Genomic DNA, 24,003 nt, shown 5'->3' with positions numbered 1-24,003 from the left:
GTATGACTTCATGTAAGGTCAAGGGTTGTGATGCCACATGCTATGTCATGTGCTGTGATGTCACATGACCAATTATGTCACTTGCATACTAATTCGATTAGACTTCCCACTTCTATTTTTTGGGACTTATGCCCTTGCCTGGCAGAGATCTTTGACCTGTGGAGGAAGCTGCCTCTATATCAGTTTCCTTCCCAACACCGCAGGTTCCTCACCTCTATATGGGGGGGAGGGCAGATTTGATAGGACACTGGCCCTTCCTGTCGTCCCCCCCCCCCCCCCCCCTCTCTGGCAAGCTCTAAACGAGGCCAGGAGTCTTTGGTAGAGACTCCCTTTCAGTCTCAGAATCTTAGCAAACTGTCTTACTTACATCAGTTGGAACATGTATCTGTCATGCTATCTAAAAGCTACATTCATGAATCATGATAATTTACACACCACAGCCAACTACCGACTTTTGGCGTCTTCGCTCCTTCATTCTTTGCTTGCCTCCCCATTCCTTTCCCCCCCTGCCTGCTTTGTTTTTCCTTGTGGCAATTCTCCGCTTAATGTCCCTCCCCGTCGCCCTTTTACATTATTCCCTTACCCTTTTACATGCCATGAACCAACGGATGTAACTTGTAATTGATGTGCCTTCTGTAAAAATATGTAACTTGTAACCTATGTAACTCTCCTCATGTAAAGCGCTCTGATACCTCCGGGTCTAGCCAACGCTATATAAAACTCGAGTAATAAAAAAAAAAAAATGGCTCTTTAGTAAAGGCAAAAATATTCTTACAGTTATACCGCCATCCAGTGGCTAACGACACAAACTCCATTACACTCAGTGATATTTATTTTAATGCCCAACAATGTACCTGACTGAAACAGTGTAAATGTAATTGTCTTATCAATTAAAAAATCTTTAACCTATTATGCTGTTATAGTTTAAACATTTTGCCCATTATCAAGTCAACAAGATAAGCACCTCGATTTGCACCAAAACTGTGGAAAACGCTGTGCAAATTCATGATTTCTTCATACCAAAGTTGATGCAAATTGATCTAAAGGCTTGCATGTTGTAAGGGTGGGGGCGGCATGTTTCGAATTTTTTATTTTTGTATTTAACATTGGTATCCTCACAGAAACATTAGCAATGCAAAACTAAAATAAACGGCTAATTGAAAGTACAACAAATACGCAAGACAAATAGCCATTGGCTAACTTTGGTGCCTTTTGTTCGTTTGTGGCACTTTCGGTCAGCCTTTTTTTTTTTAGAGCAAAAGAAAAGGTTTAATTCAAATGTGTGCAATTTGTTTGATTTCGTTAATGATCTCGAGCATCGTGAAAAATTGGAAAAGCAAAACGAATCATTCTGACAATTTTTATCAGTGTTTTCAAAATTACGTAATGTGATTTTTTGAAATCTCTCGGAAACCTTTTCAGTGAGATTTGAGCCAGTCACACACTGTGAGCAGTAGAGGTTGACAGGCCTTCGCTCTCTCCTCGGTCAGTAAGGAAGGCAGGGCAGAGTTCCAAAAAGAAAAGGTCCATCATTCCCACATAGCTTGGTCTGCGCAGGACTCCTGCAGGAGAAGGGAGTTACATGGAGAGTTTAAAACAACACTACATCCCTTCCACAGGACAACGGTCTGAAAAATAATGCTTTTCCAGCTTTGCCCGGTGGCTGGGAAGGATTTTCTTGGCAATGGCATCTATAGAAGTGATTTGCAGAGTTCTTATAACCTTCTACTGAAATCACAACTATTCACCAAGAAGAAAACTTATACCCGCTCCTTCTCGGGAATGGCCCCTCGGATAGGGAATGCCTTACCCCCAAAAACAAGACAGAACCCTCACGCGGAATCCTTTAAAAATGAAGGGAAATCTATTCTCCTGGCCGAATTCACTTGCTTTATTAGATGACGGCTTGTAGATATTTGTTATGTTGGAACAGTTACCATTGTTTGACATTTATAACTACAAATATTTGTATGTATATTTTGATTTCCTCTATCTCCTTTATTGGTTGTCTATGATACTGCAAGGGTCTTGTCCGCGCTATATAAAACCTTCAAAATAAAACTTTTTATCCTTTCCACAAGCACATTTTCACTTCAGTAGGCGATTGCTTCTTCAACTCTCCTCTAAGATTTTTTACTTCTCATATTAGTTGTTTTTAGGGCTCGCCCCTTTCCTATTCCGCAGGAATAGGAAAAAGAGCCCTAATGCAGCTAAACCACTTCAGGCCAAGGGCTCTCCTCCAGAGGATTTTGGACAGTTCACGGGAATCACAATCACGTGACCTGCTCTCATGCACGAGCCTTTCCCCTGGCAGCAGCATTTCTCCTTTCACGGCCGGCAGGCCACATCAAAGGGTTCCGCTGCCCCGCCCCCTGCTTCACTGCCATCTATTCCTCTCTCCCCGCACACAGCCTTACTCGGATTTTTCCTCCCCCCTCTCTTTCATCACTGGTCACCCAGGGGCCTCCCATGATTGTGCGACCTCGACCAGCCCTGCACTTCCCACCATCAGGTAAAGCAGCCATCGGCAGCAGGCTTCCCCCTCCTTCTCTTACATTGGGGCCGTCGCCAGCAGATTTCCCTGTGCTGCTTGTTGGTTTTGCTTATTTAGCATTAGCGATTTCTTTTTATCCTGAGCCGAGCTTCTTTCTTGTTATTCTTAACAGCTGCTCTTCGCTCCCTCTTGGGCTGCCTCCTCCTCCCTCCTGCTTATGGGGCTGTTTTCTCCCCTGTTGTTTTGAGAATCTGGTCACCCTAGATAAGGATACACTGACATTGAGAAACACCCTGGAATTGTGACAGAGAGTGTGAACCTGCTAGTTTATTTTTGTATTCCTCCCTGTTGTCCTTGCCTCCCTCCCACCTTCTCGTTGCCTAATTTGCTTTTTCCTTTCCTAATTTGCTTTTTCCCTTCCAGTCCCCATCCTCCAGCTGTCGTCTGACTTCTTCCCACTAATTCCCACACTCCCACTATCCGTGTTGGCGTAAATAAATCTAGGCACATTGGTCCCTGTTAATTAACAACTATTGTTTATAGCACGCATTCGTATCATAAGGAAAGCTCTTATTTCTGTGATCAGGAGTATTTGGCTGTGCTAATTGTTTGAAATGGGTGTTTTTTTCAAATGGCCTAACAAGCGCTGCCTTTAGCTGCACTAAACGTACTTTCATTACACGAGTGCAAGCGATGCATGGAAGCTGCAGTTGGATCAGCTCGTATTGTTACGTAGTACTACCGAAACTACTTTATTTATTCGTAAACATTCCCATCCCCCTCACGCAAGCCTTTTTTGAAATCTCTTAGATCCCTACTTGTTTCACTGGTCTGGGCGGGTGGACAGGCACAGGTCTCTTGGGACCTGTTGACCCTTCCCCTACGCCAGTGCAGACTGGGAGACCTGGATATGCAATTGTATGCATGGAGCGCTCAGGCTCAGTTCCTTCATCATTGGGTACAACTGACTCCTTTTCAACTGCACACAACTGTGGAGGCAGATGTGGCGGCTGCTGTCCCCCTGCAGGTAGGATTATATCAAACCTACAAATGTCCCAGAGACGGCATAGACACTGTCGAAACCCTGCGGTGGGTATGGGATGAGTTAAGAAAAAGAGCTTGAATTCCTCTCCTATATACCTGTCAATACCCCAAGCACACATCCCAATGTTACCCACCATGGGCGAGGGTACAAGTAGAGCCTTAGCGCAAAAAATGGGTCTTTGTACTTTAGCACACCTCTAACCTGAGGAGACATTTAGGTCCCCGCCGGTTTCCACAGAAGGGCAAGATGTACAGTTTTCCGAACTTTTCATATGTCGCAAACTCCAAACTACGTGTTGGGCTGTACATGACACCTTCCCGAGTTCCCCGCCAACCCTTCCTGCTTTGGAAAATGTGCTTAAGACAGACTGGCCGTGCAGACTAATTACATGCATCTACAATCACATGCAGAACTCGGCTCCCATGAAGCAGCCAAGGGCATTCCGTTCATGGAATGAGGAACTACAAACACCACTCACTGAGGAACAATGGGCCTATCGTTGCAGCCAACTTATGGCTCTGTCACCTAACTACAAACTTCCTTTAATACATTTTAAGTACCTCCACAGATTCTATAGGACGCCTCCCAGCTTACAAAGCATGGGATTGAAAGATGATGACAGTTGTTGGAGATGTGGCTTCGCTACAGCTACTTTTTTACATATGGCATGGGGCTGTCCATGGCTATCATTATTTTGGTCCAACATATTCAATACGATCCACCAGATAATAGGTACAACTAACGAAACCAACCCCCTACAGGGCCTTTTGGGATAAGTGAAGGCTACACCAGTTAAAGTTCGTAAATTACACACTTTACTACTCTTATTTGCTAAACGCCAAGTGGCCATGCATTGGGGAGAAAGGGGAACCTTCTATGAAAGAATGGATTCGATATGCCAATTCAATTCAATTCAAAAGACCTTTATTTGAATTTCATAAAATTCATAAAAGTACATACAATAAAAACAGTCCCATTCTCTATACAAATCTATTTACAGGAATCGTAATCCTAAAAATGTATTACAGCTCTCATAAATCTAATTTTTCTGGAGTTTTCCATCATTTTGCGTACACGAATTATCAGTCTCAAGAAAGTGCTAATTTGAAAAGTTAATTCATCTGTATCCAAAGAAAGCAACATTAAATTAGACTCCCCTAAAGAAAGGGTTCTTCGTTTTCTAAAATATGGAGTTAAAAACCAGTTAATATACTTTAAATAAAATTTACAGAAAAATAAAAAAGTGCAAATCATTCTGTGTGCTTATCCCATCACACGGGCATGGGCTATAATGTGCTGTATGATGATAACCCAAAGGAAAGCCCAATAAAAATTTCACAGAACCTGCTCTTAGGAGGAATAACAGTGATCTTTCCCAGTTGGTCATGGGGAGAGTAAGATAGGGTGGGAGCGCTTGCCTACACAGTTCATTCCCCATGTATGTCACAACGGTAGATTTAAGTGATTCCCTTCCCATTCTTTCTGAGTTATAAAGTGCGTATAGTGCTTGTTTGACATTTGAAAGAAAGGTAATTAGGAACTAGTATTAAGACAGAGGGCAAAGACGGACTAGTGACAGCAAAAACTATAAGTGAACAAAATGCATGGTACAAAATTATGGCTTTTATTTTATTCAATCTTCATTATTATAAAAAGCATTGTTACTTTATTACAAATAATTATTATGTGCATGCCTCCATTATACATGTGATTTTTTATCTACATATATATACATATTATTGTATCCTATACACATTTCAAGATAATTAGTTTTAACTTGAGAACTGTGCGGAAGCTTGTTTTAGCACATTTTTACATAAAAACATGGCTAGGTATGTCATCTACGCGCGTTTCGGCTGAGGGCCTTCATCAGGGAGCCATGTGAGTATCCAAATGGACCTATGCATATAGAAAGATATAAACAATAGCAGTGCTTGTCAATGTCCGTGAAATGTCCTAAATATATACATGTTAAAAAGCAGAGAGAATTATTGTGATACATTTATACAGTGGTACAAAACATGACAATAGTGTCCTAAAAGTACTTGAACCTGTCCTAATAATTACAGTTATATACAGTTTGTTACCCATTTTAGGCTGGTACATATGATGGATTGCAAAGAGATTTTACTATACATGTAACATTTGCTACGCAACATGGTAGAGGGTGGGGGCAGTGGGATGGGGAAGGGCATATAGGGTAATAGTCTATACAACATTCTGAGATATAAATGCTAACTGCATAAAGACACAAAATAATGATGGCGTGCAGGTCGAAATAAGAGGGGAAGGGAAAAACTAGTGAAGGTAAAAAGAAGTGTAAGAGATGATAAAGGATATAGGAGAAGAGTTAGAAATAAGATAAAAGGGAGTAGTAAAGTTACAAAGGAGTATAAGAGGTGATAAAGGATATACAAGAAGAGTTAGGAATAAGGTGAAGGGGGGAGTAAAGTTATAAAGGAGTGTAAGAGATGATAAAGGATATAAAAGAAGAGTTAGAAATAAGGTGCAGGGGGGGACAGATTCGTTCGGGGACATGTGAAAAACCATAATTGTACCTGGACGTATGGATGGTATTAATTCTCACAGGAAGGGAAAAGAAGGAGTAATCTGAGGTGGAGGGTTGTCTGTCTTGAAGACGTGGGCGCTGAATAATGACATAATATTAAGTACGTAAATATGAGTAGCCCAAGAAGTAAAGATTCAGAAAGTAAACAAGTATGTTACAGAGTGGATGGGTACCTTTAATGTATATTATTAGTTTGTTTCTATTTTTCTTTTTTTCTCTTTCCAGGTGTCCTGTTATTTAGGGGTGAGCTTCGAATATTAAGCTGTTGTAGTTGTTTGACCTCATTCTTATCTTTGGGCTCGATCTTCGGTGGGTCGGAGAAAAGATCTCCCCTACCCAAGGCACACAGTGTCTTTAAAACTCCCGCAAGCCAGGGGATAGCTAAGCCCTTTTCACATTTAAGACAATCGTTTATAATATCCTGTGTTAGGGCAGCTGAGTTATTCCTCCAGATCCTAAGCCAGAATAGAGCTGACCTTGTCCTAATAAAATCACATGTATAGGGGAGGTTTAATTCCTTGTGGCAAATAAACTCAGAGGATGAGATTGGGGCACCCAGTATTTTTCTGCAAAATCGGTTTTCTTCTCGTTAAATACTGGGACTAATCCCCAAACCCCAAACCTCTGCCCCATATGTGGCTACTGATATGCACTGTAACCTAAATTTTTTTTTAATAGCTCTAGTGGCACCTATTTTCTTTGGGGCGTGGCAAGCTCAAGACGGAATTGGTGGCTTTCGAGAACTTGCCCGTGGCGTGGGCCAAATGCCCACTCCACGAGCCGTTCGTAGCGAAAACCAACCCTAGATATGGAAATGTATTCACAGAGTCTAATTTATCTGTCCCTACATGTATGGTATTGAGCTTCCGTTTCCCTGGGCCACATGTCATAATAAAAGAATTTGTTTAATTCACACGCAGGTCTAGAGCCTCCATATATTGAATAAAAGTTTTAACAAGTTGGCGGAGAGCATTCGGTGTGCGGCCCATAAGGACCGCATCATCTGGGTATAAAAGAACCGGTAATGGTTGCCCCTGGATTATTGGCACATCTGGAGTCACCTGTTTTAAAGATTTAGCTAAACCATTGATGTAGATGATAAAGAGCAGGGGTGCTAAAACGCACCCCTGTCTGATCCCCCCCCCCTACCTACTTTAATTGGTCCTAGAACCTTCGCCACCCTTCCCAATCCTAACTTGTGCCTTGAGGTCAGTATGGAGGTAGGCCAGAAAGTTAACAAGAACCTCATCTAGTCCATAGTCCAAAAGAATGGACCAAAGTTTGGATCTGTTGACTAGGTCAAAGGCGGATGACAGATCCATAAATGCAAGATAAATAGGGGACGATCGAGCGATGTTATACTTGTCAATGACCAACTTCAAATTCAGACATTGCTCCACCGTGCCCACCTTGCTCCTAAATCCCATCTGACAGGGGTCCAATAATTCACTATCTTCTGTCCACTCTAACACCCTATTGTAAAGGACTCGCCCCAGAATTTTTAGGGTGTTATCCAAGAGTGAGATCGGTCGATAGTTGGCCGGATCTGACCTATCGCCCTTTTTAAAGATTGGGACTATCGTACTGGTGGACCAGGTATTGGCCCTAGGCACTGAGGGCAAACTGTTAAAAACGTTAAGAAGTATCGGTGCCCACAAATCTGGACTGAACTTAATAACATCTATAGGGAGACCATCAGGACCAGGAGCCTTGTTGCCAAGGCTCTGTCTGATGGCTACTTCTACCTCATGGATTCGATATGTCACATTTGGGCATTTGAAATTGACTACATTTTGGGAGCTGATTCTGTCAGCGTCCAGGCCGTGAGACATATGGGAGCCTTTTGTAGTTTGGGCCCGTGAGCATCAGGAGGCGGATGGACGCCCGCTGGAGGCACCCACGGCTCTGTAAACAAGCATAGATAACAATAAGAGTGGTTGGGGCGCTGGGGGAGAGGATTACTGCATGACGGGCATGGTTTTTAAGCTGAAGAGATTAAGTATTTGTACAATGCCTAGAGGGAAGAAAGTGGATTTTAAATTGTCATTCAAGATACTGGTTGTTGTTTCCTGTAGTGGGATGGGCCTTTATCCTAACATGTGTTATGCAGTGGAACGTGCACGCTTGTACCAAAATTTGTAATTATAGTGGTATATGGATGTATAGACAATGATGTATCGATCTGCAGCTGGATTGTAGGTTGTATTGTTTGTAGCATTGTTTAAAAAATGCCAATAAAAAAATGTACTTAAAAAAAACAACACACAAGCTAGTAAGAGAGAAGGGGAGGGGGATCCTTTGACTTAAAAGGACTGAGACAGTAAGACTGATGTCACTTTGCTGTGTTGCAGGCACTACCACAAATCCCACGCAGGCACTACCTGTGTACCGAAGGCCGGCGGTGGCAGGAACAGATATACCCAGTATCCTGACCACGGTAGTCATGGCCCCTGCGATACCGGATGGGCAGCCGCCTGACGATGTTGTCACCTCTCCGCCTGCTGACTTCCTGACCACACCACCAGTCACTGCAGTGACACCAACTGTGCCACGTCCGGCAGCAGAGGAGCCAGATGCAACCCACTGGAGGCCGGCAGGGTCCCTACCACCAGGCCCACCCCGGGAGGCGGAGGCACCAACCGATGGACGGGCGGGGCCAACGAGTTTCATCCCAGAGGCCGACGAGGAAACCACCACCACTCTGATCACCACCACCACCATCACCACAGTCCACACCCCTGGTAAGAGTGACAGCCACGTCTGCAGCAAATTCAGCCTGTGGCTCAATTGTAAACTAAGAAAGACAATTAAAGGAGTGGAATATTTAAGTGAGTTTTACTCCCCCCTCCATGTGGAGAGCAGTGGAAGTATCTGACTTTAATCTGGTCTCGTGAGCAAGGGACTAATCTGGTCTCACCCATCAGTTCATGACCACAGGACTAAGGGCTGAACAAGCCACAGTCTGAGGGTGGGGACATGCATGTAGTCTCAAACAGATTCTTTTGTTTGCAAATAACAGAATGAGTGTGACATAAGCTGTACGTAGGGAGACCAGAGAGTGAGTACGAAGATAGTTACGCGCCCCAACTGTTTTTCTATTGTTGCCTACCGAGACAATGAAGACATGCAGTGCCCATGCTGCAAAACTGTGCCAGCTGAGATATCAGTGCGCCAACATGACCAGTAGGTGACCAGGAAAGCTGCATGTGCCAAAGACTCCTTAAAAAGCTTTCTGAGACTGTCCAATGTCAAATGAGACAGTATGTGCCAAAAGGACAGAACTTTGCGAAATAAGAATATGCTATGGACTGCAAGTTAGTACTATGCCGTGGTGGTGGAAGGTACCCGACTATCTCAAGGATAAAGGGATGGCATCTGTCTTGGGGGAAGCGCTGTGTTACGGGGAACGGCACTGACTCCCGGGAGAGAGTCATGCACTAAGAGAGATGAGCAGGACCCAGGGTGAGAATAAGAAGACATTAGGGTGACTAAGGACAGAGTTCCGTGGCAGAGGAGGAAGTATTTTCTCAAAAGAGACAGTAATCCTTGTAGAGAGGCTGTACTGTGCCATTGTATTACTTCAAGGGAGCCAGTATTGTGTCTATGAAAATTGTATTGTGTCCTCGGGTGGAATGGGAGACAGTGCTTTATCCAGAGAGGATGGGCTGTGCCAAGTGACACAGCACTGTGCCTATAGGAGACAGTACTGTCTCCGAAGAGATGGGTCCACTGATCTGGAGGAAACATTAATTTACGGTTTTTAATCTGCCTTCTCTTTAGTTCTCTGTAATAACAACATCACGGACCCGGAGGGCTACATCGAGTCCCCGGATTATTCTGGCACTGCGTACTACGGAGGCCTGGACTGTACTTACAGCATCACCGTCTACCTGGGCTACGGCATAGAGGTGCAGGTAAGCGAGCAAAGAGGGCACAGGTATAATTAATATCACATTCAAGGCGGGTGGCCGTAGCTGCGTGAGGACGGCGCCGTTCTTGAAACACGTGACTGCTGGTCTGAGAGGGAGCGCGCCATGACGCAGCTAGAGTAGGTGCGCGAGAAACCGAAGGCGCAAGCGCACTGGAGGGACAGAGATGGGAGAGACGGGGTTGCAATGCACACTGTCATGGCAACGAGTCTGCAGGTGTGAGAGACTGTCGGAGTACAAGGAAAGCACATTTGAGAGAGGGGTAGAATATCCTCTGTACTGATACAGCACGAACTGCGACTTTTTAGGCATACTCCCAGTGCTTTAAATGGAAACATAGAAGTGCAGGTACTTACTATTTAGGGTACCTGTTTACGCCTGAGAAGGGCTGGCACTCTCCCATTAAATGCATTGCAGGAGTGATGAGATGTGTCGGTACTTTTGCTTTCAAATAAAAAAAAGTGCAGGTACTCAGTTCTGGACAGTACTTGCCCTCTTAAAGCACTGCATGCACCAAAGGTAGAACAGTTGTAACGCAAGGCAAGGTTGCATGTGCACTTGCTTCTTGTGCAAGCTTCCATCGTGCACGGGGCGCAGGCGCATCGCTGGCAGGAACAGGGCAAGTCCCTCTACACAGCAAATCACGGAATGTGTTGTAAAAATGTCCGGCGCACACTCAGGCATGTGTACAACATTCACTGCTGCAAAGTAAGCCCCGTCCTTCCATGGACCAGGTAGAGCAGTGCACTTAAACAGAAGCAAGCACACAGATACATTGTTGGTAGCAGTGATACAAACTGTCCTTACAAGAAAACCTGCACAGCAAAGTAGTCTAGGCTTTAATCAAACACCCTGAGTTGGACAGGAGACGGCATTAGTGCAAGCTCCGTTCACACACCAACGACCACAGCCTGAGCATTCTGCCATTGCCCTGGAGCAAGTTCCCATGCCAGACTACCTCAGAGTGGGTAAACAAATGAGACAAGTCAGCAGAGAGGGCAGGAGGCTTTCAAGGGGCAGAGGTGGAGATACTTACAAGAACAAACACGCTATAATGGCATTATACATTGTAAGGATCGTGTTCAGATCTGGATGACTTCCCTGGCGTAACATTTCATCAGGAGGACTGTGCCCACTTCTGCGTGCCAACCTCATCACAATGTCTCCATTTCTGGAGGGGTCATCTGGAATTTTGTGTTAAGCACCCGACGGCCTGTCTGGGGTGATGTGTCTAGTTTCTGATGCTTCACCTTGGTTAACGGGTGAGCGAGCGAAAGGAGGAAAAGTGGATGGAGGAGTGACGATAAGTGAGTCAGTGGATGAGGGAGTGAGAATGTACAACCCTGTACATAGGGGGGCGTGGATGAGTGCGTTGTATGTTCACCCACGAGTCAGGAGTGTGAGTGGGTGACCTTCACTGCTTTACGTTTACAGACGAGTTGATCGACATATACATTGGGTTTAGATATGATACATATATGATACATATATTGTATACATGAATATAAAAGCTTATACGTGGCAAATACTGTGTTTCAGCATTGGTTGTAAAATACACAGGTATCTTTTACATGAAGGCTTTGAGAAGGGTGTGACGTTCCTCCTTTGACATCAATTCACAATAATGTCACTGCACCTGACATCATTACTTGTGCTAAATAGTCCCCCGCTAATTTGTTTTAGGAAATTTGTCCTGGATAGGTTCGTAGAAGGAGGAGTGAGAGCAAATGAGTGAATGGATAGGTGGGTGAATGGATGTGGGTGGTCGACTGAGTAGATGAAGGAGTGAGACATTGTCTGGATGCATTGATGGGGGAGTGGATGAGGGGTTGGGCAGATGGATTGGGGAAAAGTTTGAGGTGGTGAGAGGATGGATGGAGAGTGTGTGTGAATGTCAGCAGTATCGGGGAGTTACAGGGGTCAGGTAGAATGTACCTTCTGCTATCTTCTAGTTTCCAAGAAAGATTGTGGCCTCTGTCCCATTTTGGATTTACACGTTTTAAATACCTGCTTTTGCAAGGAGAACTTCAAGATGCTCTCCACTGCACATGTCCCTTGGTCCTAAAGCTAGAAGACAGAATGGTGTCCCTCGACTTGCACGACACTTATTTTCATACATGTTTTTCTATTTGTCAGCCCTTTCACATGAGCGGCTTGTGCAGGTAAGAGCGGAGGGGCGGGGTGGGGGGGGGGGGGGGGCAGTCAACAGACGAGTACAAGGTAAAATAAAATGTAAAACAAGAAAGCCACTTACCTTGTGTTTGCCGTATCACCAACTCGGCGATGCGGTGAGTGCAAGGTAGATGTTTTTCTTTTTTGTAATAATATTTTCCTCAGTCATCGTCTGTGGACTCCATTCCACCCCGCCCCACTGTTACCTGCATCGCTGCTCCGCCCTTTCGGCTTTTCTTTATTTCAGCTGCTCTTGTTCACATCTATTTTACGTTATGTATTTGGAACTGGTTAACACATTTGCTTCCCCATTCGCCCCTTACCATTCTTTAGTGTGTCCTTAACGTGATGCTCACATTCTTGATGAGTTTATCTTTTAAAACCATGCAGAGTTGTCTCTGTAGCTGCTTTCCTTGATAACTGTATTGTTGGTTTTCATTACCTCAGCTTGGCATGTTAGCGAGCTGCAAGTTATGTCTGTTAGTTCTCCTTTTACCACATTTCTCCAAGACAAACTGGTCCTTGGGACTAAGGCTTCTTTCCTTCTTAGGGAGGTTACCCTGCTTCACATAGGTCAGTGCATCACTCTACCAGCATTCAACCCGTATTCTCATCCCACCAAAGAGAAGAGACTTCATCGCCTGAATCATCACAAGTTCCTGGGTCTTTACATTGATAGGACCCACGAGTACCGGTCTTGTGGTCAGCTTGCCTTATATAGGCTTGTCCACGGAAAGGTATGCGATGCAGAAGCGAACCATTTCATACTGGATCTGCATCAACTTTTGCTGCACTTTTGTCAAGAAAGAGCCTCCTGAGTGCATCAGGGTCCATGAATGTTCCTCTCCAGGCAGCCATGTGGGGTTTAGTCCATTCCTTTTGCAGGCAGTATTTCCTGGAGCCTAAATCCTGCAGGGATGGACATTTTGCCAGCTTTATGTTGCAAGACTTCCTGGTTGGACTTTCTCCTCAGACACACCACCTGGGAGGTAGTGTTGAGGTATTGATTCAAGAGATGAAGAATTAGCAGATAGAAGTATTCACAAGAATGAGTTACTTACTTACTTCTGTCGAACACTCTGTTCAGGAGCGGCTACTCCCTTTGAGTGGAGGATCATCGCCCCACAAGTCCCAGAGCTGAAAAATAAAAAGGTAATAATGTTTATTTATTGCCATTTTATTTTACAGCAAATTGTCCTGAACTAAGTGTCAGGGCAGGGCGGGGCCAGCGCTGCCGAGCGGTAGCAGCAGGAAGCTGTGCGCTTTAAAATTTGCATGTCTCTTTGGCCTGCCGTCTTGGTATGGCCAGCTAGACATGCACATTTGAAAGTTCTTTAACTTCCCTGTATTAGACAGCTGGGTTAGAGGAAATGAAGGCCTCCAGTGCTATTATGAGTGGTGAGAGAGGCTGCTCAATCCAATCCTGGCGCTGCTTTCATGCTGTGAAAGCAGCGCCTGGATTGGGTAGTGCAGTTTCCTGCACCGGGAGCTTCCTGGAAGGCACCAGAGGGAGGAGGATGTCGCGCTACGAAAGGATGTAAATTAATTTGATTATTATTTTTTTGTGCCCCACCCCCTTGCCACACCACCCTTGGTACAATCTAGCTGCCACCCACTCTGTCTAACTACAGTTTCCTCACCGATCCTGGCAGCCTTCCCATTCTAAGGACTGATCATGTGCTTTTTTAATGAGGTCCCAAGTTAGTCTTGGCACACTGCAATTTCTGTCTCTGTTCCTGAGGGCGTGGAAAAAAGGGTGGGACTGACATCGATATCCCAGAGTGGCACTGTAGGAAGGTGGAATCTGACTATATCGTTACCCCCACATTTTGACTGGTGTTTTGCTGGTTTTCGACTTAGATCGACTGGGATCCAGCTATTCAGGGACCCAGTCTATCTGCTTTCTCTAAAAAATGGATTCCATGTAATTTAGGTACATATCAGATTGGCTACTGGGTTAGCCTTGTGAGTCCCTGTATATGGTACCTTAGGTACCCAGGGTATAGGTACCCCAGAGGCCTACCAGGGGCTGAAGCATGTATTATGCCAACCCTTGTTAGCCTTCGAAAATGGCACCACAGGTCTGCACTTGCAGCCTGGGTAATGTGGTGTAAGCACCCCTTACTTAGATATAGTATACCTATATCTACCTTATATATAGACATATAGTAACCTATAAGTCACTCCTATGGCAGGCCTTGACAATCCTGAAGGCACAGTGCTTGCTTTTGTGTGAGAGGGTGCCCTAGCATGAGCTGAGCCCCTCTGCAGCTTTCGGATTCCCTTCCTTATAGCTGTTCTATGATATAGCCATACCATATACTCTTAAGTGCATTATAATCCTCGCGGTTAATGCTAACTTTGGTTTGGCTTTATCAAAACATGTCGTGTTTGGTGTCAAACACTTTGGAATACTACCCCCCAGCCTGTTCTGGCGGCGGGGGTAGCATTCCACCCTTCTAGAGGAAAAAGACATGTACACACTGGTACACCCGGTTAAAGTTAAACAGAGCCCCAGCATCACAAAATGGATGCTGCTGCCACATACATGAGTCTACCCTCCTGCTGCTGGACGAAACTCCGGCAGGGGAGGCCTGGACAATAGGTTTCCTGTCCAGGGAGGTGCCAGCACCTCCCAAGACAGGTTTTAGTGTATTGGGGCAGGGTAGGTTGCATTCAGTGAATACTTTTCAGACACTGCCTGGGGCACACAAGGCGCTCCATGCTTTTCCCAGTTCAAACCGGTTGCTGGGGCACTCAGCCCCAGCTCTGGCACGAAACTGGATAAAGGGGAAGGGGTGTAACCACCCCCCTCGACAGGTCCTCCCATAGGTGGGACCCTAGAGCTAGTCCAACCCCTAAACTTACTATAAGAATAGGAGCCCAGTCCCTAGGACTTTATATTACCCTGACGAATCTCTGCAACATATATCTTGGAACTTCAACATTCCATATTGACTGAAAGATGGAAGAAATCTCCCTTTTGGTCAATGAGTAACCACCCTGTTCAAACAGGCACCAACAGCATATTTGCCAGTCTGCATTTTCAAGGCTCCCACCGGATCCTGAAAAATCTGTGACACAGGACATAGACTTCCAGACATCTCTGAGGCTGACCCGCGATCCAAGCAAAGCTGAGATCCGTAGCTGACACGAGAGACGTGGGACCGGAACTCCTGTACATCCTGCATTTTTGCTACTGCACCTACTTCCCGAAGTTGTGCATTGGGGTATTTGAAGACCCTGCCCGAGCACCTTTTGTACCAAAGCTCAGAAGCCTACACTCCATGAGTGTTCCGTGGGCCCCCTTTGTGCATTTCAGCTTGACGCGCCTTTGCGGTTCCTAGTCCGTTGGCTAGTGAGCCCCTACGAAGACCAACCTTTGATTTCTTGAGCTTTCCTGTTACTCCAGACGTGCTTCCACTCCTCTCCAAAGGAGGAGTCCCCCAGACCTTGCTGGTCTGCACTGAAGCCAATCTTGTCATCTTGCGTGGGTTGCTGTTGCAAAGGCTTGTTGGGTCCAATCCGGATTCCGACACCACAGTCAGCTAGATCCTTTGTGGGACAGCTCGAATCCAGCTCCTGGTTGTTGTTGACACCTCCTGGTCCTCATAGATAAAGAGTCAAGCTTCACTTATTTCACCTGAAATCACCAGACATCTGCAGGCATCTTCTTCCTGCCTTCCTGGTCACTGGCTAGTGACCCAGACTCTGTCCCCTCTGATTTCAGGTTCTTCACATCTCTGATCCACCCTTGGATCCACCCGGACACTTTTCCTCTGGTCGCCTGTAGCATTTCTTCGCAGCTCTCCATTGGAATGGATGACGAAACAAGACACCAAAAGACACCTATGCACCCGGTTTCCCTGCCTGGGTGAGGTAACATGAGGACTCCAGTGCTCTTGTGGGTCATGACTCTCGAACTGTCCTAGTCTAAAAGGGTTCCATCGTAGTTCCCCTTCTAAATGCCCTTATTCTTTAAAATTGTAACTTGTTCGTTCGCCATAGAAAGTCAATGGTGATCCGCGGCTGTGTTTAGACACTGCATGCGTCCCCCGTGGGCCTCCTGCATCCTAACCTTGGGTGGTTCCAGATAGCCCCAGAGGTTCTACAGGCCCTAGGCCTGCTTTTTATTCCTCATGTGATTCTTATACCACTATTTTAGTCTATGGTTTGTGAGGCCCCTAGTACAAAACATATACTGTGCAAATTATTGTATGCTAATTAAGTTCCTTGTATTGTACTTTTACCTCTGACCTCATAAAGAGTCCAGAGGGGTTGTGTTTAGATTAATACATATATATTTGATATATACCTTGTGTGGTGTGCTTTCATTTGATCATTCAAGAGATTACAACTGGTAAAACAACTTGCTTAACTAGCCTCTAAGTCTTAGCATGAGGGCAGCTCTCCACAGCTACCACTAGGATAGCTTTCTATAAGGTTGACTTTATAACCTACCATCAATAAGGGTCGATTGGACTGGTTCAAGGTGCCCACTAGAATAGTGGACATCTTATATACCTGGCCAACTTCTCACAGGCACCTTATTGGGCTTTCTGAAATCATATCTTTAACTAGAAATACTGCTGTTCCACATTTTTGTCCTATTTTATACTTCCTAAATAACACTTCTTCCCTGACCTCCTTTGTTCTACCAAAGGGTCCCCTATATTTCTTATGTCCTCAACATCAGCCTTTAGGTTTACTTCCTTCCTAATAATGCCCCGTCCTTTTCATATAGGGCCAGAATTACTAACGTTTTGAGCAAGGGACACCTTCCTTCCTTTTAGAGGCTTTTTCCTCTTTCTATATATGCTGCAGAATGCAGCACACACGGAAAAAGAAAATTACAATAATAAAGCTATTTCTCCTTGTTACATCTCTCTGTGGTAAGCTCACCATTTTGGCATAATCCTAGGTTTATTGACTTTAGTAAATCTGGTGTTGCATCAAATTCAATGTGCGGAAGAACAGGAATGCTCCACCTATGGAATGCCTACCTCTGCGAAGTGTAGCACAACACAGTGCAATGAACTGCGTTGCGTTACATTTCTTTACAAAGTCATACCAGGTGGTACAAGCTGCCTCTTGCGTGGCTAAGTAAATATTACTTAAGGACTTCTGCTGCCTTGCGTCGACTTGAGTGACACAGGATAATGCAACTCCTTAGTGAATCTGGGGCTCAGTGTCCAACAATTTTCAAGTGACATTCAGGATGGCATAAGTGCTATACATAAACAACATAACATAGCAGAATATACCAATTTCCCATCTTCCTTATTACTTCCTTCCCATTCATGTCCTCCATGCCCCTCTTCAGTTGCCTGGCAGCTCTTTCAGGTAGCCTTAGTATGGGAATGGCATATATAGTCATCCGATTTTATTGTATTATATTGGTATTTATATAACGCTTGCCCTCAAAGCAGTTTTTGGGTTGTTCAGTGGTATTATTTATATACGACTTAGTACCCCAGGCAAATCTGATTTGCACCTGGTTTTATTTACATCCTTTGTAGTGTTTGGTTGAAAGGGTATTGGCTGCGGTTTGGTCTGAATGGGTCAGGTTGGGTGAGGTCCCTGAAAGTAGTCATTGTAGCGAAAGCGTGGCACGTGGAATGATGTAAAATTAAAATAAAGAGCCAGCAGACGTGAAGGAGGAAGACTTTTATAGCACTGTAGGAAACCTCCACACCCTCTGCTCCTGCATGGTAAACCACCTGCTGATTCCAAAGATGATGTTTTTGTTTTAAATGCTCTAGGTGCAAAGCTTGAACCTGACGAAGGAGGACTCCCTGACGGTGGAGGGGCTAGGTGGTGACAAACCAGTCGTCTTGGCCAATGAGTCTCTGCTGGTAGAAGGGCAAGTGATTCGGAGTCCAACCAACCAAATCCTCATTCACTTTCAGAGTTATCACTCCACGGCACCTGGCGTCTTCAAGTTCCACTATCAAGGTAACACTTCCATAAATGGTCTGGCGTGTCTGTTCAGATCATGGTCTCTCTGTGAAGGTAGACCTACAAAGTAGGTCATGTTCGTGCCCATCCTTTCCTTGATCTGCATGTGTGGAACGACCTCTGTGGTGAGATGGTTGTCCAGGCTCCATGCCCATCTGTCATTAGGCTCTCAGTAAAGGTGGAGAGTAGTGTTTAGTCTCCAAGCCCATCCACAGCTTCTCATTTCTGCCATCTTGGTACAATGGCTCCTGTTTTGTCTTGCCCTCCTTAAGCCCCTAATGCCTAACTCACCATGACTTCCCTGTATTCTGCAGCCTTCGTCCTCAGCTGTGGGTTCCCCAGGCGCCCGGATAATGGAGATGTAAGCGTCAGTGACCTGCACCCTGGGGGAGCCGCTACATTCAAGTGTGACCCTGGCTTCAAGATCAGAGGAGAGGAATCCCTTCTCTGCCTGAACACAAGCCGTCCACAGTGGAGCGGCAAGGCACCAATTTGTGCTGGTAAGTGACCTATGTTGTCTGTCTGTTTATCCTTCTCAGTCCTTGTCAGTTTCTGTTGGTATTCATATGATTGTACACCTGTTCATATGACTGCCTGTCTGTCACGTGGCCATATATAAGCTCACAGTTCCAGCTGGATCGTCTAAGTCACGAAATGGAGCATATCTGTGAATCTCAAGCAATGGCAGCAATAGTGTGTCCTGCCCCAGGTCCAATCCTGTGTGTTGCTGCACAAAGCTTCAGGGGATTCAATGGTGGGCTGATGTTGTGATCTCGGGTACCCACTAGTAGCTCAAAGTTGTGGCAGTTGGTAATAAACCAATGAGACGTTTAAGTGTTGAGTCATTCAAGTAAAATCATTGGTCTCTCAGAGGGTGACACAACACATTCCATAATAGTCACTTATGTATGAGGAAATTAATGTCTGTTTTTAAGCATTTATTTTGCTCCCACCTAATTATAAGCAGTTAGGTTTTTGCGCACTTGGTTGTACTGAAGGTGGTCTAACATAATCTGATTTTTCTGGGTGGTAATTTTGGCTAGAAAGATCACACAAGGCTTTGGATGCAGCAGCAGCCAAGCCTCCTTCCTTGTTTTCTTTCTTACAGGGTAGGATGTAATCTCCTCCCCTTCCCACTCTCCTCGCTTACCCCGCATCCCACCTCCTCCTCACACCCACAGGCCCACTTACCCCGCATCCCACCTCCTCATCACACCCACAGGCCCACTTACCCCGCATCCCACCTCTTCATCACATCCACAGGCCCACTTACCCCGCATCCCACCTCCTCATCACATCCACAGGCCCACTTACCCCGCTTCCCACCTCCTCATCACACCCACAGGCCCACTTACCCCGCATCCCACCTCTTCATCACATCCATAGGCCCACTTACCCCACATCCCACCTCCTCCTCATACCCACAGGCCCACTTACCCCGCATCCCACCTCCTCATCACACCCACAGTCCCACTTACCCTGCATCCCACCTCCTCATCACAGCCACAGGCCCACCTACCCCGCATCCCACCTCCTCCTCACACCCACAGGCCCACTTACCCCGCATCCCACCTCCTCATCACACCCACAGGCCCACTTACCCTGCATCCCACCTCTTCATCACATCCACAGGCCCACTTACCCCGCATCCCACCTCCTCTTCACACTCACAGGCCCACTTACCCTGCATCCCACCTCCTCATCACACCCACAGGCCCACTTACCCCCCATCCCACCTCCTCATCACACCCACAGGCCCACTTACCCCGCATCCCACCTCCTCATCACATCCACAGGCCCACTTACCCCGCATCCCACCTCTTCATCACATCCACAGGCCCACTTACCACGCATCCCACCTCCTCCTCACACTCACAGGCCCACTTACCCCGCATCCCACCTCCTCATCACACCCACACGCCCACTTACCCCGCATCCCACCTCCTCATCATACCCACAGGCCCACTTACCCCGCATCCCACCTCCTCCTCACACCCACAGGCCCACTTACCCCGCATCCCACCTCCTCATCACACCCACAGGCCCACTTACCCCTTGGTATAAGTCATAAAAGGACTGCCTGGGTACAAAGACCCTTTTTTTTTTGCAAAGTCTTACAGCGGTATGCTGTGATACTGCTTCATGAATATTCTTACATACGTGCCAGTGACAATAGGACCAACTGCCTTTTTCAGCAGTTGTACAAAAATCTGTTTCCAAACGTGAATTCATTTTTATAAAACAAAGTTTCAAGAACTGCAGAAGAAAACCAAGTTTCACAGGAATGTTTGTCCTGGTTAGTCCTTCTTGACTAGAAGTCAAGCCGTAAAAATATGATTTAGACATACAAGGACACAATACATTTTATCTTACAAATAAAAACAAGGCTGTATAAAAATAAATATTGATTTCGAATACAGTTGAAAGGTTGCATATCTGAACTTTTAAAACACCAATTGACATGCTTTCCTGCCTTCCGTTTTCTTAAGCTATCAATTTCTGGTTCTTTTGTTGCTCCTTTATTAGTGCTACTAACACTGACTCTGCACAGAACATTGTAAATATTCCATACCTTTGTTTATCGACCATTTAAAAGTGTTCGACCGATTACTGGAGAAATATTAATATTATATGGGACTCTTTTTTAACCGTGGCCAAAAACCACATCAACTTCACATCCAGCCTCATCCCAAGGAATTCTGGTACCTTCACTGAGATACATTTTGTACTGCTCCTACATTTTGTCACTTGGTAGAAACTATAATCAGTTGGTTTGAGATTAGAGCCCCCGATGAAGGTGCAATGGGCAACTTTTTTAGCAGCCGTTGAATAGGAGCTGCCCTATTCATACACATTTTTAGAATTTCTCTTCTTTGTATTGTAACACTGTTTTGTATTCACTTTTCTCTCCCTTTGTCATGTCACTCTACAATTTAGGATTCGGAAATATGATTTCTTATGAGTTATTTAAAAAACAATTCTTTGATAGTTCAATATTAACACATTTTGAACCAGTAATGAAATAAATTGAAAAACTTGTGCAGAAGATCAAAACAGCAAAAAACTAAATATACAAACACACGGGAATATCTTATAGTCAATATATAAATATATTTTCATATGTAAATCAAAATGAGCAAGGTACAGTCAAAACCGAAGTTAATTCAATGCATACACATGAAAAAGGTATAGTACATTTTAACCTATAATTCTTGGGTAAAAACATCCATTCCTAGTTTAATCAAACACTTACATATATCCTCATAAATAAAACAGTCACTTAAAATACATCAATTATTGGGGAAATGGACAGTGCAGTCAACGTTTCGGTCTTCTATGATGTAAATACCTCAGACCATCTTCAGGACAAAAGAAATTGCATATAGCAAAGACCCTAGGAGGACATAATGAATATCATTACATTTATGTAATTTGAATTCAAATTATTATTAAAAACAAAGATGACCCGTGTGATCAGAAAATTAAGCTATATATAACATTTAAACATGAAGGAAATTATTCTCCCCTCTAATATTTCGCTATACCTTTGTCAAGGTTGGAGATTCGAAAATGAGGGCTAGCTCAAGTATAGGAGTTGTTTCATCCTATCCATCTTTTCAAGCAGATAAATTAATATCAAATGCTTACTTTTGACAAAAAGGCCAATCTGTGTAAACTTCAGCAGGATTGGTTCAATTTCAAAGACACTCACTGGTGCTCTTCACCTAACTCTGAAATCAAAATATAGGTGTTATCCTACACTTCCTTTTTAATACTTATGTAGTCTGACCAATTTAAGTACAAAGTTTGTGATATACCTGATGTATTGATTGACAGAGCAGTGATGCCGATACCTTAAGGTGTATGAATTAGTCTCAACACGTTTAATTAGTCTTGTGATACAATCTTTACAACAGCCAATCCGGAAAAGGGACAACAAATCCATATCATCATGCTACATATGTGTTTAAAAAGACTGAATACCTGAACAGCATCAACAAAGCTCTATAGCTCACATAGATCCAATAGGCATAGTGGTTTTCTATTTGAACTATGTGGAATATTCCTAACTGGGTTGCGCATTCAGGTGTTAAAGCTTAACATAAACTAAAGCCTGAGTCTAATCTTTAATTGTCGGCATCAAGAAATCGCCGAGAAAAGTCTCCGTCTTAAAAGTCGACTTAGTGCATGGACGTGGGCATAGATATCAACTTCATTCATAGATATCACTGCAATGTTGCCATATTTTTATGTTTGTCACATCATTTTTAACAATAGCGACTGCTCTTGCCAGGAGGGTGTTATGTGTTGCAAGCCGCTGTAACCAAATGTCCTCTCTTTTTAAGGCTGTCTGGTTGACGTAGCGAACAAGTGCGGACAGACAAAACGGAAAAAACACCTCATCAGGAAATGTTAGACATAGCGTTCAAAATATAATGATGCAAAATGTTTTACCGCAATTAGGTTACTCAATGAAATAAATTACTCTGACGATCTCGCAGCCCATAGCGGGAGCTACCAGTAGAAATTGCTATATTATTAAATTGCGTTACTTGACAGAAAGCAAACGAACGGCCAGCAACGAAGTAAACTTACATTTCATTCCGGCAGACGATCAAACGGGCAACAGTCCCTAGCGATAAACGGTACAGTCAAGAGTATGCCCGTAGAGTGCACTTTTAAATTCATGTTTCCGGAAGTCAACGTTTGGACAACTGGAAGACATTAACTAGCCTTGTTCCCTTTATGTGGCGGCCATCTTAGAATGTCAGGTTGTTATGGCATACTAACTGTTTACAGCGGTAACTCATTATTTCATTGAAATATTTTGGTAGTTTCTGTTACATTTAAAACCACCTTGGGCTCATGGAGATCCAATATTGTTTGCATCGATGTATAGAGTCTGCAAAATGAGGCATATCTTACTGCTTGACATGATTTATGCATATCTATACGATGTTGAAGACACGCTCTCATAGAATTTCACACTGTTGCCACTTCATACCGTATAGGACAGACTAAATATCTTTTGTAAAGGCTTCCAAACAAACAGTTTGATTGTTGTTTATGTTGTACACATCAGATTGTAGTATTGTAAAGGCTTCCAAACAAACAGTTTGATCGTTGTTTATGTTTTACACATCGGATCTCAGTATTGTAAAGGCTTCCAAACAAACAGTTTGATCGTTGGTTATGTAGTAAACATCAGATCGTTGTATTGTAATGACACATTCTGAATATTGAATACATCAAAAAACTTTGTTTACTCACACATTATGGACATTTGATGGTCCAAGATTCCTAGTCTATTTAACACTATACAGCTTATGCCTTACAGTGATGTCATACTGTTGCTTCAAACCTCACGCTTATAACTCATCGAAGCGCTTACAATCTAAGATGAAATCACTCTTTTAGCAAATTGGCGTGTTCACAGTCTGCAATGAAGTAAGCAAGAGCATACTGTATGTTCATGTTACTCTTGACATTGTACATATGTCTTAAATAAATATAGCACGTGATTAAACTACATCTATTTCATTCTCTACATTGTGTCTGCAGTACTTTTGACACTGTGCACATCTCTTTTAACAGTGCAACAGGTACTTAGGTCAGGTCTATTACCCTGTCAAAATTATACATGCTAGTGTATGCCATTCAGTGGCGGAATTAAGGCCTTGTTTAATACTGTCGGCGTGACACATCCAGCAATTCTCCTTAATAGTCAGGATTTTGTCAACATTGGTCTGTCTTATCGTTGGTTTTACCACTTCGATAAACGAACAAGCCATATCCTTCTCTGTGTGCTTAGCCTGGCTAAAGTGCTCCACAAGTG

General features: G+C 44.3%; 1 protein-coding gene across 1 annotated transcript in view; it reads left to right on the top strand.

The window, feature by feature from the left end:
* Positions 1 to 24,003, top strand: part of SEZ6L2 (seizure related 6 homolog like 2) — a 201,945-nt gene that overhangs the window by 118,614 nt on the left and 59,328 nt on the right. Inside the window, exons 3-6 of the mRNA XM_086928968.1 lie at positions 8,460 to 8,849; positions 9,889 to 10,022; positions 17,972 to 18,164; positions 18,482 to 18,667. Of these exons, the coding sequence (XP_086785094.1) occupies positions 8,460 to 8,849; positions 9,889 to 10,022; positions 17,972 to 18,164; positions 18,482 to 18,667 (903 nt within the window). The remainder of the gene's footprint in view (positions 1 to 8,459; positions 8,850 to 9,888; positions 10,023 to 17,971; positions 18,165 to 18,481; positions 18,668 to 24,003) is intronic.

This window comes from Lissotriton vulgaris, chromosome 7 (genome assembly GCF_964263255.1).
Source record: "Lissotriton vulgaris chromosome 7, aLisVul1.2, whole genome shotgun sequence".
NCBI classification, from domain to species: Eukaryota; Metazoa; Chordata; class Amphibia; order Caudata; family Salamandridae; genus Lissotriton; species Lissotriton vulgaris.
This window is presented reverse-complemented; position numbering and strand designations above follow the sequence as displayed.